At 44.1% G+C, this 15,001-nt stretch overlaps 1 protein-coding gene across 1 annotated transcript in view; it reads left to right on the top strand.

Annotated features, from left to right (window-relative positions):
- The window catches only part of SHISA6 (shisa family member 6), a 257,505-nt gene that overhangs the window by 59,980 nt on the left and 182,524 nt on the right, over positions 1–15,001 (top strand). Inside the window, exon 3 of the mRNA XM_075043929.1 lies at positions 577–672. Within this exon, the coding sequence (XP_074900030.1) occupies positions 577–672 (96 nt within the window). The remainder of the gene's footprint in view (positions 1–576; positions 673–15,001) is intronic.

Genomic DNA, 15,001 nt, shown 5'->3' with positions numbered 1-15,001 from the left:
TTTGCTATTGTACTGTTTATGGGGACTTGTGTCCAGCCTGGACAAGAGTGATATTTGCACCTTTGCTTTTGTGCTGAGACAAAATCTCTACCAATGGGACATGAATGCTGTCAGGGGTCTGGCTGGAATCGGGAGGAATCAAAGCCACATCTCTTCTGATATCCTTTAGCTCCTTAGTTTTGTGGGTTTGAATGAGACCAGTTCTGTGGGAGTACTGCTCCTAGCAAACTTAAATCTGAGCCAGTGATGATCAAATTTCACAGCTATTGGGGGGTTTGGCTTGGCACGTTAGTGGTTCTCCTATCAGAATCTGTTAATTCCTTGGCAGTTATCAAAATACATGATTGTTCTTCTTTGTAAATCTTTGCCAATAAAGCAATAAGACTTTGATGCTGTTATAGCTGCTATGTTCTATTATACCCTCCGTTTGCCATTAATAATGTAACCATGTGGTGGGGCCTCACTACTCATATATGAGAGTGACAGCCAGGCTGTATAACATATATATGTGTGTATATATATATATACACACACACACACTGAATAAAGGTTTCTTTGTTTTCTTTTCCTTGGCAGGTCACTATGGAAAGGATGTTTACCGAAGTGGAGGGCCAGATCTCCATAATTTCATCTCCTCCGGGTTTGTCACGTTAGGAAGAGGACACACGAAGGGTACAGTGGAAACAATTTTTTGCTAAATAAAAAGATTGTTTTAAATAAAAAAGCTATAACTCAGAAGCTGGGTTCTAAGTGCTATGAGATAACAGTATTGGACTGCAGTCAGTAGATTTAGTCTAGAAAATATTGCTGCAGGTAAAATACTGTGCTCCTGGCAGAACCTTTTAAATCCTAGCAAGGGAGACGGTGGGAGAGTGTAGAGTTGGACAGCCAGACTCCAGACTCCACTCTGACTTTGCAGTTCAACAATTTATACTGCTTTGTGTTTTCCTGGGTGCATGGTTGCAAACCATCATTGTGCTGCTGTACTTATAAAGGAAAGGGGAAGGAGTGTAATGCTGTCCAAGGGCAGGCAGTTAACACTTCAAGAGTGCTTTTCTGGATTTCTTTTGTTTGACTTCTGGGCTTTTTTTGGGGGGGTAATATGAAGATTTTATAAAATGATTTCTTTTTAGGTCCTAAAACGTATATTTTATGTGTTCATATAATCTGTGATATAATGTACAAACATGAAAACACAAAAATATACATATACTGCTCTGTGTATGTTCTGTGTATATGTACTGTATATAAAATATATGTTGAGAGACAGTTGTAGCTATATTAGATAAGTAACCATATATCCCAGGAGTTGTGGTGACACAAACACTGTGAGATCTGACTCAAAGTAGCTGGTCACCAGAACCCCAGATGAATGTTCTTTTATGACGTTGTTGCATATTTGGTGAGTTTTTATAGTGTACAGTGAGACTATGTTTGGAGCATCTTTCTGTTCACACCCACACCCCGACTGAGTCACACTGGTGCACTGGCAGTGGGTTGCGACACTGGGAGTGCAAGCATGTGCCATGCCAGTACTCGTCTGGTTTTGTGTCTTGCTGACTTTTGAGACTGTTGTACATTTATATAGACACAATGTATGTGGAGAAACCTATATAGACACAATGTACTGTATGTGGAGATGTGTCCATGTGCTCACCTGGTTGAATGCACCTGTGTTGTTTCTGTGGATGACCATGACTCACAAATTATTAAAAGACCTTTATTTTTTCGTACATTTCCTGCACTTTTTCAAATTCTCCACGAGTGTCATCCAAAGCAGTGTTGGTCCTGTAGAACTGTCAGAGAAGAACAAATATATGTATATTGTCTGTGTATGTCTGTGTGTGCTTAAATAAAGTTTACTGAGGCTGAGGCAGCACCCGTGGGCCTTGTACTACAATACCCTGCAATTCCAGCCTGGCACCGCACTGGTGGGAGGAAAGCAGAGAAAACCACCATGAACCTTCGGGTGGGCTGAGAACTGAAATGGTTCAAGGAAAAACTCATGGATGGCATTTCACACAAGGTCTCCCTTTCTCCTCCCCATCCAAAAGGAGTTTTACAGTAATGTCATACCACATCAGGCCTGACAGTATTGTTAGGATGAGATAGCAAGTGTACCCTAGTAGAGGCATGGTCTACAGAGTGGTGTGTCCAGATAGCCTTCATCAAGCACATGGATAACTCTGGGCAGGGCTGTAAAACCTGCCACTGTCTGAGATATTTGGATTATCTTCAAGCAGTTTTCTGTACAATATATTTTTCCCAGTTCCTTCCCAGATAAGAATAAAACCTGCTTTCTTTCTTTAACTGAAAAGTCTTGGGGGCTCTGTTCTTCTGTAGATGGGCCAGTGGTTTTCACACCTTTTCCACTGACTTTGCTGGAAGCCCCCCAGAGCACATTTCCTATCCCTGGGAAGGTGGGAGAATGGGCAATGGGAGTCCAGACTGTTTATATACCACCTCTTCCAACAGCCATCAGATAGGGCGGTGCTTTCCAAAGTGAGTAAAAGACTTTTATTATCTGAGGAAATTAAACTACATCTTAGCTGTTTATGGACATAAAAGAATGGATTGGCCTTTGACTTTACATTTCAGCTACCTGTAAGTTCACATTTTACTTGAACAGTTACATAATGTTAGCTTCTTACTTCTTAATGGTAAATTCACATGCGCACTCACTACTGGTGCAAGTGATTAACATCTCCACACATTCTGCAGGCAAACTGCCTTGTTTGCTTGTACAAATGTGTAGATTTGTCTGTGATATGATTTGATTGCCTATTTGTGCTGTGAAAGCAGGAACTTTGGATGTAACAAATGGCTTGGGGGGTCTATCATTAGGATTGTGCTCTATATCATTTGACTATTTCTGGAAATATTACACGATAGAACTCCTGTGTTTGGTTTGAACTGGCAACCCAGTTGTACATGTAGACAGGAGAGAGGGGTGTTCCAGCAAGGGTTACAGTCCTGAGCTTTAGCTGAGCAGCTTCACACTCAGATTTTGTCCTATTTCAGTTCCAGCGTATGTGTTAAAATCTCCACCTCAGCTACCATTAGCCAAATAACCTCACCCTGTCTTGTTGTTTACATGGAGGAGGGTTTTGCTTTTAGACTGAACAAAGCCAATGAAGTTTATCTCAATATTTCTTTGCACTGGGAGACACATTTTTGGTGTTTTCTCAACTGTCTTCAGTGCTGGCAGAACTCCAAGTGCTGAGTAATATTTAAGAGCTGATCTATTTTGGGCAGAAGACAAAGATGTGAGACATGCCAAACTACCATGGATACCAAATCAGAATATTCACATGTCTGACATCCACAAGCTCCTGCAAGATTGTGATTTATGATTCTTATATGACACTCCATTGTGCAATGCATCACTGCCTGGCATTTAAGTCTATAAAATCACTACACAGTGTGTTCTTCAAACCATGGTAAAAGACTTCGCTGTCAGTCTGTCATGATGATCTAGGAATGAATCCAAAGTCTTTAGGCCATAGAAAGTCTCCATGGTGAGATGTACAGCAGGGCTAATCTCACCTGATGTTAGATATCTAGAAGTTAGACATTTTATTCTGAGGTAGTAGCCTTCAATTCCATGTGGAGACACCTGGGAGACACCAGCACCTCTAAATGAGTATTCACTGGATGGGCACTAGGCACCTCTTCCCCTCCTCTAGCAAGAGGGGATCCGTGGCAGGCTAGGTCTTTTAGCCATCAGAGGAAGGCAGATGAATCCTGCCTGCACTTGCTCATATAGGAGTAGCTGCTATTGCTCCAGTTGCTGTGGCAGTTGCTGTAAGAGTTCAGTGCTCCAGTGAAACAAGTAGGAACACTGAAGACAGGAGCTATCACATCCCTCTGTGCACTAACCTAATTTTAAAAACAGCTTCTTCAACCTAGTCTCTCTCTGAGCATCTTGCTGCTCTCAGATGTCCCAGGTTGAGACTACCCTAACATGACCCATACTCACTGTCCTGCCAGGGCTCTGCAGAGCTCTGCTCAGTCACGCAGGCTGGTGTAAAAACTTACACAGCTGCAACACGACATGGAGCAAGCACCCACATGGATATTCAACCACAGTGAGTGAACAAGTCTTGAAGAGCAATAAATTCACTCCAGATTAAATACTCCAGATCATGATTGTTGAGTTTTCAGGTAAAAATGCTTTTTTTATTGGTTTTTTTTTTTTTACTATCAAGCTCAGACCTTGAAAATAGTTTCTGAATGGAATTGGACTCCTTGTATTTCACCAGTCTGTGACAGCAGTAGCAATTCTGTAGAGCAGATGATAATCTCACTTTGTCACTAAACGGCTTCTTTGTTTTCCTAGTAACTGCAACAGTAATAAAAATAGTGATTTTTTTTTTTTCTGGAAAAGCATAATTTCCCAGTTGAACTGAGTGGTAGGGGTCAAGGAACAGTGAGGCAAGAGGAATATGGCATTTTAGACTCCTCTACTGTAGGGTCATCTCATAGGGAAAAACAGGACTTTTCCTACAATCTGCTGGTTTCTTGTAAGTTTATGCCAGATCCTTGAGGAGGTGCAGAGGTAGGACTGCAACTTGAAAAGCATGTGTGGAAAACTCAGGAAGAGTCAAGTGTCCTCACAGCCTGCCCAATAACACTTTCAGAAATGGAACCTCTCACTTTTGGTTCAAGGCTGCAAATCTTTACTGTTCCTGGATTCACTAGGAGATGTGCTCTGAATTAGGGCATCTGCAGGAGTCTCTTTTCTTTAAGTATCCCACTAAAATTTGCACCTAGGATGTTCTCCAGAAGTGCCAGTAGGCAGGAAAAAAAATGAACCATGTATCCAAGTCAGTGTGTTGTGGCTGTTAAAGCCTGACTACATTGCTGCTGGCATCTCTGTGGAACTGCAGCAGCATCCTGTGGTGTGGGCAATGTGAAAATTATGTTGGTGTAGAGAAGCCAGCCTGGTGACTGAGCAATAAAAGCTACCCAGAGTCGCGTTTTATCTTGTAATATTTGGTGCAGATATGGCAAGATTTACAGCCTGAATGTGGGATTTGCCTGCCTGGGCCTCTGTTCTCACTGGTTTGCAGCATGGTTGTACCTCATGCATCCGCAAAGTGGCTCAGGGCACACTTTTGATGGTACAGCTGTCCAGTCTGAGCTGGTTTTGGTTGAGTGCATGTGACTCATGGTGGGAACATGGTATATGTCCTTTAGCAGGACCTTACACCCAGCTAGACATCATACTCCCCAGATACAGCCTCACCCTTTGCCATGTCCTGAAAAATATCCCCCTCCCTGTTACCTGAAATGATGCACAGCATCCATGTACAGGCAGAGGGGAAAGTGAGAGGTCAGCTGTTGCTCACTTCTTGCTTTTTCACGGTTGAAAATATCTCCCTCAAATCAGCTGGGTTTTGTGCTTATTCAACAGGAGCAAATTGTTCTCAATCTAGTCCCACCTTAGAAAATGATCACCTTTCTCTCCCAGGCCATGTGCACATGCATGTGCATCAGTTGTTTTGAGGACAGACAGACCATATACCCCATGGTGGCAGAGCAGTGGAAGGTGGCTACCACATGGGTTCGAGGTTTGGAAGCTGCAGGCTTTTGTAAGAGTGAGAGGAGACAAGGTAATCTCAGGATGGGAGGGTGAGCTGACAGGCTTGAGGTAGCAGCTAAGTGTCACAGCTCCTCCTCACTCGCTTGTCTGTCAGTGGACTCTGACAAGCTGTGGGAGCTACCTCATCACCGACCTGGCACCTTGTGCTGCCAGTCCATGGCCAGCCCTTCACCTCACTGGGTAGTGCCCTGCAGCCTCCTGGGGATTCAGACCACTCTGGGGAGTGCACTCTGCTCCCATGGTCACCCCACAGGCCAGTACTGGGAGATGGAGGGCTTGATGGCAATAGGGTCATTCAGGCTTATTGCAAGATAAGTTTCAAGAGTAAAGCAACAGCTTGCTTTATCTGACAGTTTAACATTTGTGTTTGTTTATAAGAGAACCTCCTACAAAGGCAAACAGGAAAGAGGACAAATGCAGGTCTAGATCATATTTAGCAACCAAGATCTTCCTGAGCCGCTTCAGTGGCTCAGCCAGCTGAGGTGGGCGGCAGCTCCACTTTCTCATCTTTTTCTTCCCTGGGAGCTCCAAAGCTTTCCCAGCACCATGTCTCTGCTGCTTCCACTGGAAGGTGACGCCTTCCCTCTGCATGGAGAGAGGAAGCACAGAGTAAATGACTCACAACTAAGTCTATGTTTGCCCAAGACGGCATTGCCAAGTTCATGTTTCTGTGACTCTTAGAAAAGCTTGTCGATGATGATAGATAGGGCTGTGGGACATCCTGTGTCAATATGAGGATCAGGTAATTTCCTTCCTGAAATGTCTTGATCTACCCATCCATCGTGTTCCCTTGTTTGCACATTCTTCCCACCTTCATTGGTTTTTCTGCAAGCTGAAGAATATCTGTGACAGGCTCTGTATTTTATAAATGACATACCTGTATGCAAACTAATCTTTATGCAGACACCTCAATGGATTTATAATATTCAGCATGCTGCAAGCTTTGCATAGACTAAACGTGATACGACGTGGTGAAACAGGATCAGGTATTCATATTGCCTGACACCACTTCCTCCTCTTGTACACACATTGTACGCATTCCCCTTTTACACACACCACTGTTCCTTTTGGAGACCCTGAACTGAGCCCCTTTTACAAGCATCAATGCAGGAAGCAGCAGTTTTACTGGTCCATTGGCATGTAAATATGATTCAGAGGTGAATAGTAGGAGAGAGATTTATTAATTTAATCATCATTAGCAGTTTGAGGATACTGATTCCTCTCTCCAACACTGGTTTCCTCTCTCCAGTCCTGGTTCCCTGCTGTCATAGCTGGTTCCCTGTCACTTGGCTGGCAGCCTTGTGTTCCAGTTTCTTTCCCAAAGTGCTGGTTCATACCCTTAATTTGTTATTTTGGAGTCTTGAATTACATCTGTCGCAACCAGCATTAGCCCAACGCAGCTACAAAACATGCAGTGAATCAGCTCCAAGATGGAATTTACTGCCTCCCCCCATCATTAGTAATCCACAGTTGCAATAGACTCATTAATACAAGGAAAGAGAGAAGTTTAAGGGTCATTTTTTTCATACCTGCATCTGTAATATGCCATGAATAGATTATGCAAAAATTGAAGGTTAGGTATGTTGAGTCTTTTTTTTCATTAAACACTTGTTAGACATTTCATATCAATGAAGAGATGTCAAGCCAGAGCCCGCTGCATCCCAATGAATCATTTTATGTTCATCCTGGATAATATCGAATTATTTTGATGGTGTCTTGCAGTGTGTGTGTTAAAGATCACTTGCATTCTGATTCCAGATTAATTTCAACTATTGCATATTCTGGCACTTAATTGTATTGACTTGAAAATAGGATCATTGGGATGTGGAAACTGCTTCACGGTTTTGCAGAAAGATTCCATTACGCAATAGAGCATTTCAATCCGCACTGAATTATTTAATCAACTTCAGACGCAACCGTCCATTTCTCAGCAGAGTCTGGACAGGTCTTTTTTTTTTATAGCCCTCTGAATAGCTGTGTGGGAGGAGAGTGGGAGGTCACAGAAACCACACTGATCCCTGCAGCAGTTGTGCAGCATGCCACTGCTGTAGGCAAGGAATGGGGTGAATATGAGCAAAACCATCTCAGTCCCTGGGGTCATCTTCTGCAAAACAAATTGAAATAACTAAGGTGATGTGTTCATGTCCTCCTGTCTTCAGACAAACTGGCCACAAACCTGGCTTGAAGCATAACCCGGAGAGGCTGTTTTGGAATGTGTCTCTCCAAGCTAGTGTATACCACACTATGAGCAAGTAGCAGAAGGAGGATTGGCAGCTAATCTGAGAGCCTTCCTCGAGCTTATTAAGGAAACAGCAGAAAAATGACCACAAGCAGGGCACAGAGCACATATCTCACTGCTAAGCCAGGAGACTCAGCTTCCTGTGGCAAGAAGCCCACAGTTGCTCTGTAGCCAGCTAATAAATGGAGACTGCTTCCTGCAGCAAGAAAGCGAGCTTCCCCTGTGGGCAGCCTCACTGGGGCATGTGAAGAGACACTTGTTGTCAGCTGGAGATCATATTGTTCACCACCTCAGCCAGTCGATGGCATTTTTAATGTGATCTGATCAACATGCTTCCTGGAGGACATAGGCAGGACTAAGGTGGGAAGAGAGGATGCCAGCCAGGTTGGGTTGCCTCTTCTTTCTCTCTGAAGGACAGTTAAACCCAGAATCTTATGTCTAAGCCAGGGAAAGACTACCCTGTGCCTTTCCAAGTGTGCACATTCAGGCTGGGATTAGCAATGTATTCTGGCAACTAGTACCGAAACATGCAATATTGGAGCTAAACATGCACCCGGCACTCTGCAAAAGATCATGGGGCATCTCTGGCTTTTGACTTCAGCATGTGGTCCCCTTTACAGACCCAGGCATGCACAGGAGTTTGGGACTAGCCTTCACCACTGCCACTACTGAGGGTCTTATGTTTCCACGTCACTGTAAATCACAGAAGTTATCACTCAACTTGCTCTCTGTCTGTGGTCAGTGAATTATTTTGCTCCCAATTCCTTGTGCTACAATCTCCATTGTATCCAGCAATCTGCTGAGTTCCCAGGGATGGTTTTCAATAATCTATTACTCTAGAATGGATTTCTCTTCTTTCTGCTGTGTGTTAACAGTATATCAAAATAAATTACAATAGCTGAGAGGAGAAGAAAAAAGCCCTGCCTGTTATCGGATGCCCTTTCACAGAGAGTCTGTCAACTCTCCATGATGTTTTGGCAGATACCTTTGAAAACTAAGCTGAAGGCTGGTGAAAAGCTGGCAGTTACAGCCCAGCTATCTATGAAACAGGGAGCTTCAGCTGCATGCCACAAAATTCTCTTTGAAGAATATCTTTTTCTATATTTATTATCAAGAACTGATGTATAAAACCCCTAATGATTTCCTGCTACAGTGTCACTGAGCATCTCAGACTGGTTATCTCCCCAAACAGGGATTTTAACTAAAATTAAGAATCACCCTTAGAGTTTCTTTAGCAGGTCAGAATTCAGTCTTAATTGTGTTTGCAGATTGTAAATAAGAAATTAAAATATTATGAAAAAATTGGAGATTCTTGGGTGCAGATAGGGACTTTGCAGAGGGATCTGTAATTCTGAAGCATCTCTGATGTCACCAGAACAACTGAATCTTGTGGTTCGGCAGATGAAGAGCTTGGGCACACCCAAAAATCTACTGCTATAACAAAACCAGTATGTTATATACAGTTTATCTTCTAAAGTTCCTTGGGAGGAACATTGGCTTATCATCAGAGAAGTGTCTTTGGAGACACAGGCCCCAGGTTTGCTTTCCAGATTTAGTTTCTAGACATGGTGCTCACTCATAGGGAAATTATTTGGTCTTAGGAGCTTCAGTTTATCCTTTAATATACAGTATAAAGATGTGGACAATTTTGGGGGGTTTATACAACAAATGCCACAGAAGTAATTGCAGACAGTCCTTGAGAGACAGACTTGAACTTACTGATTGACTTTTTCTACTCTTTGAAACAGATTAATCTCCATTTCTTGACAGCATGCGGGCCCCTGGCTATTACTAGGTTATATTGCGGTAGTGTCTAAAGGGCACAGGTTGAAGATGGGAACCATGATTCCTAAATGGGGACAAACCAGAGGGAGACATGCCCCAGATGTCTTATTCCTTCTTGTACTGGATTTACAGGTGTGCAACAGCTGAATATCTGTTGAAGTAGCAATGTTAAGTTTAACAATTTACAACATCACTTCGTTGTCCCAGATCTACTTTTACAGAGCTGTGGTTATCTAGTCATTTAGTTCCTTTTCTGTTCGTCAGCTGGAGGAATTCTTATACTGCCACGACTTTGCTACAGGTCTGGTGTCCATGGTCTAAGAGGTGCATAGTAAAACAGCTGAGTGAGGGCTTTCCCACTGCAATTGTTTTGCAGTCAAAAGGTTAATAAAATTTTCTTTGCCTAAGCACAAAATGTGTGACTTCCAGTGTGTTGGGCCCTTAATCTAGCCTTAGCTGAAATAACAGAAGCTGAACTGTAATCTGCTGTTGTGTAAGGCCTGCTGCAGTTAGCATATTGCTCTTCTGCTTCAGAAACAGCAGATGTAGATGTTTTCATCCTTTTCTTGTCCTATCAGCTGCAGTAGCATCCAAGCAGGACTGCTGTACTCTTCCAGGACAGGGCAAAGCCTGTTGGCTGAGAACCTCCTTCCGTTTAGATTGTCTCATAGTGACTAATGCTGGTGACATTTGTCAGTGAACCATTAATCTTCCATTCATGGGGCTGCAAGGACACTTCAGAGGTCTGTGGTGAAGCCAGCTGATTCCTACCATCTCTGGCTTGAAGTCAGGCTTGTACTTTCAGCTACGGACCAAAATCCTTCTCTACTCAGTGAGAGATCCTGCGCATTTCATCGATCCTGATGCCACAGGCTGAGGTCACCACCAGGACCAGGATGACTGTTGCCCTGCTTCTGTTCTTCATTGTGTGCCAGGATGCAATGTGGACTGCTGGCAGCCTTGGGCTAGTAGGAGACACGGTGCTCACAAGTGTAAGGCCTCTGCTTTCATGGATTGGCACAGCAGATGCTGGAGGAAGTGCTAAGAAGTTTGCACCATTAAGCTCAGATCTTACAAACCAGAAGCCTATTTTTTGCTCCAGAGAAAGACCAGCTTCTCTCTGGCATGTGAAAGATCTTGCTTTAGCTGGAAGATATTTCTATCTGTTGAGTTATTCTTTGTGCACTCAGGGAGAGTCTAAGCTCAGCAATTTCCCGCCTGCCAGAGTGACATTGCTGTGATTGAGTTTAGGTTATGAAATCAGATTGTAGCATACCTTTTTTACAGGTGAGGGAAGTCTGTGCAGTGCAAAATTCGCTACTGTTCTCCATGAACAAACAGTGCAGGGCTCCCAAGGAGCAGCGAGGAGGTAAGGTGAGCAACTGCATTACGTTGTCCTTTGTAACTGCTTTGAGGCTGAAATTAATTTACAGTCCCCTGTGGCAGGAATTGCTTCTGCTGCCAGAGCAGTGGGTAGGCAGTTGAGTCAAAGTGCTACAGTCCTCTCAGGACTTGAGGAGAAGGAACAGGCAGCCGTCATCTGTCTTTTTCGTGAAGATGGAGATAACTTGCTACCTGGAGGTTCCTTCTAAGGAAGTGGTAGGGCCAGCAGGTTCTCCAAGAAACCCTAAGAGAAGAGCAGATTATATTGGGAAGTGAGGGAGGGCTATGGACTGAAGGATGAGTAAAGCATCTTCTCCTTGGTTGGACTTTCCAAAACAAGCCCTGCACTCTTCCTCCTGCCTTTCTTTTAAGGCACCAGCAAGTACCGTAAAAGTTATCATCTCTTGGGAAGAACACTTTCATAGCGCTGATCAGAGACATTGTATGGGAGAGGAGGGGTTGCACTGAGTTCCCCAGCAGCTGTGCCAGAAAGCACCCCTTTTAGAGGGCTGAGCCCCTTCCCACTGCTTGGCTCCTGCTGTTGCTGGGACAGCTGTTTCCTTTCTGACAGCATCTCCATTTCTGGTCAGAACTGGAATAAACCCGTTCTGTCATCCACACTCTTCAGGTAGTGGCTTTAAAACTCCCCAGGGTCCTGAAATCCCTCATGCAGTGGCCATCACACTCCTGAAAACAGATGTCCACAATCACTTATTGTAGCAGTGTGCCCTTATTTCCTTACATAAAGGCAGTCATGATGATTTCTCCAAAGGTTTTCCTGGATGAGGGCATGACTCCATGGAGTAAAGCTGCCAGAACCCAGGTCTGTGGCAGTTTCTGAGATTGGTGGTTAGACTGTACCTGTGATTTTTTTGTCCAACAGGTGAAAAGCAAGAAACACCTCATTTTCACTGACTCTCCTTCTAAATTAGTAGCTGCAGAAAAGAGAGCAGCATTTCAGCTAGAGACAAACGATAAGACAATGCCCATAGCAAGAAGGTGCACGCAGCAGGAAGCCTTCAAGCAGGAGCAGATCTCTTCATGACAGTTTTTCTGACTCTTGGCTAGTCCTAGCACCAAGTGAATGAACAGAGAAACTGGGGGTTTGCCAGTAATTCATATAGCTGACATACAGTTTCTGGACGACAGCCTAGTTCCTCAACTAAAGAGCTGATTCCAAGCCCACTTTCTGCCAATGACTGGTATTTTTTAATTGATTTCAATGGCACTGGCTTGGATCTGCTGCAGAAAATAAACTTATGTATGCCAATGCAGACCATACCATACTGCTGTTGCACACCTGCCCCTTGAGAAAATTATGGATTTTCTTTCTCAATGTGCATTTCACCCTCTGAACAAGGAATGAATTAAAGACACATTAGAGCCCCTTTTTATTTTTATTTTTTTTTAAATGTAGCTGATGTTCCTGGAAATGTGCTTCTAATGTGAACAAAAAGGAGTTTACTGGTCAGGCTGAAAATTGATCCCTGACTCTAGGAATCAAACCGGATTTTGCTAGTGGGAGTTTGTTCAAATTCTGCGATCAATGCGTGAGACAGATTGAGCTCGGGGGCTTGCCTTCCCAGCTATGATAAGAAAAATGTTAGTGCAGACAGCGAGATGCAGATCTGCTGAGTAAAAACCCTCATCCTACACAATCATATTTCTGAGCAGATCTGCTCTTTATGTGGGGCCATATCTGTGCACACAACTCACAGATTTCTCTTTGGAAACATAGCCCTTCAAAATTTTATTAAGGTACTATACTCTTATCTATTCTTTTTATGTCATCACCCTGCCTCAATTGTTTAAAATGTAACACAAGTTTTATTCCAAAGTATATGTTACTGTTATTAATTCAAGATAGGCTCAGATACCAAGAGCATACTGTCTATAAAAGGCATGTCCTCATATTCATTTTAAACCAGGAAACTAAAAATAGAGCCAGTTCAAATATAGGTGATGAGAATAACCTGAGGTTCATATTAGGAGGTATAATATGAATAAAGGCTTTAAAAGTGCCTGGAAAAGTGTCTGTGCTTGGAGGGAGCTGCAGATAAAAGTTTGTAAAGTAGATTTGGGACAGAGGAGGTAGCTTAGTGAGTACTATGCATCGTCTCTGTATAGCAACTGAAAGGCATTGAATTAAAAATTCTGTATTCAGAACAGAGAGCAAGAAATGCTTTTTGAGTCAGTGTGAGTATTAGCCTGTGGACTTCACTGTCACAAGGTGCTGTTGAGATCAAGAGTGTGCAGGACACAAAACACAAATCATGATATGCTTACAGGTAGTGAGAAAGGCAAAGTTACCATAAGTGTTAAAAGAGGAGTGAGGCAAGTAATACATACGTTCAGGTCTGAGGCTTAAGTGCCTCAAACTATTGAGACTGGAGGAAACCTCTTTGAGTTCAGGCTGTCCCATAAGTGTCCAGGACAGGGGTTCATCTTGTAAAACAGTTAATACCCTGTACCCACAGAGTACCAGAAATATGCTTAAGTTGTTCCAGTTTGGTATGACCTGAGTGAAAAATAGGACACTCCAAATAAGGTGAGCGAGAACTGATCAACGACGGCATGGGAAAAGGTTGGGTCACAACTGAAAAGTCAACTCACTGTGGCACATTTGCAGATGGCATGAGGTGCGGGGCCACAGATGACCCTCACTGCTTCATTGTGGCCTCTGTGGACACTGGTGCGGGGAAACAACTTTGATACTGTTCTTGGTAACACCTCAACCTTTCTTCTCAGGGTTCCTCAACCTGCTTGTAGCTCAGGGTCCTGGCTGACGCTCACCCAGCCTGGGGGGTGTCCAGCTTTGCCCTGTTCCCCAGACAACACAGGAGCTTTGGCCTCCTGAGTGCTTCTAGCTGCTGCATGGAAACTGAGCACAAGCAAAACACAGATCCTACGTGGTTGTTGAGCTGACCCCAGTCTAAACTCTTGGTGGGCTGTTGATAGCCCCAGTGGCTTGGCAGGGAGGTGTTTCACTTCCTGCAGGCTCCAAATCGCTGAAAGTAGGCTTCACCAGCTGCAGCTGTGTCTAGGCAAGTACGGGGCTCGCACAAGTCAGCGAGCAAATGAGTTTAAGCAGTGCAGAGGAAAGATGAGCAGACGAAGATAAATGTGTGACCCACCCTCCAGTGCCACGCAAGAGTGCAGCCCAACGGTGCACTTGAACCCACAAAACCACAGCACTTTGTCTTGCATCACCCATGCTGTTTATCTCTCTCTCAAATGTTTAAGCCCTGTGTAGGCTGCGATCCCTTCCTACTGCAAATGAAATATCTTACTGGGTGCACAGTACCCACAGTGTGCCAGGCTGCTCCCCTCCCATCCCTGCCCTCCAAAAGCAAAGCAGATAGTGAGACAGGTCCTGTCAGCAGCTTGGCAGTTTCCAGCCCCTTTCTGTGCCTTGTGGTACACCCTGACACAGACTCTGCCACGTAAACACACACATAGGCTAGTGACTCCATATCTCACTGATGCTGAGGCATCCTCCCCTGGCTTGTCAGGGCAACACCCGTTGTCAAGTATCGTCAGTTCTGAGTTGCCTTTTAGTGAATGATAGGAAGAGGTTGTGCAAAATGATCATGCCCCATGTTCTGGTGGCTTTTCCTGCCCCTGATGAGGTCTCTGGGCTCCCCTGCAGCCTCTCTCACATGCAGTGCAGACAGTTGTACGGTGACACTTTGTGTTGTCCATTCACAGAATTGCGTGTTCAAGTGCATCTTTTTAAGACCTTGCTTTCCTATTTCCCTACCTTTCCTTCAGTTATAACACAAGCCTTCTAGACGATCTTGAGCTTCAGCTCTTATTTCTCAAGATCCCTCAAGTGGTTGGCAGTCCTTTGAAATTCTTCATGTGCAAGCAGCAGCAGCACAGAGCCTGGCAGCAGGTGAGAGATGCAGACGGCCACAGCTAGCACAGGGCAGGAATCTACTGGGACAGCACGTCCGTGGCTCCCATCACACACCTCCCTCCAACCTGCC

This window comes from Buteo buteo, chromosome 13 (assembly GCF_964188355.1).
Source record: "Buteo buteo chromosome 13, bButBut1.hap1.1, whole genome shotgun sequence".
Taxonomy (NCBI): domain Eukaryota; kingdom Metazoa; phylum Chordata; class Aves; order Accipitriformes; family Accipitridae; genus Buteo; species Buteo buteo.
The sequence above is the reverse complement of the archived record's forward strand: the minus strand, read 5'-3'. Positions and strand labels throughout refer to the sequence as shown.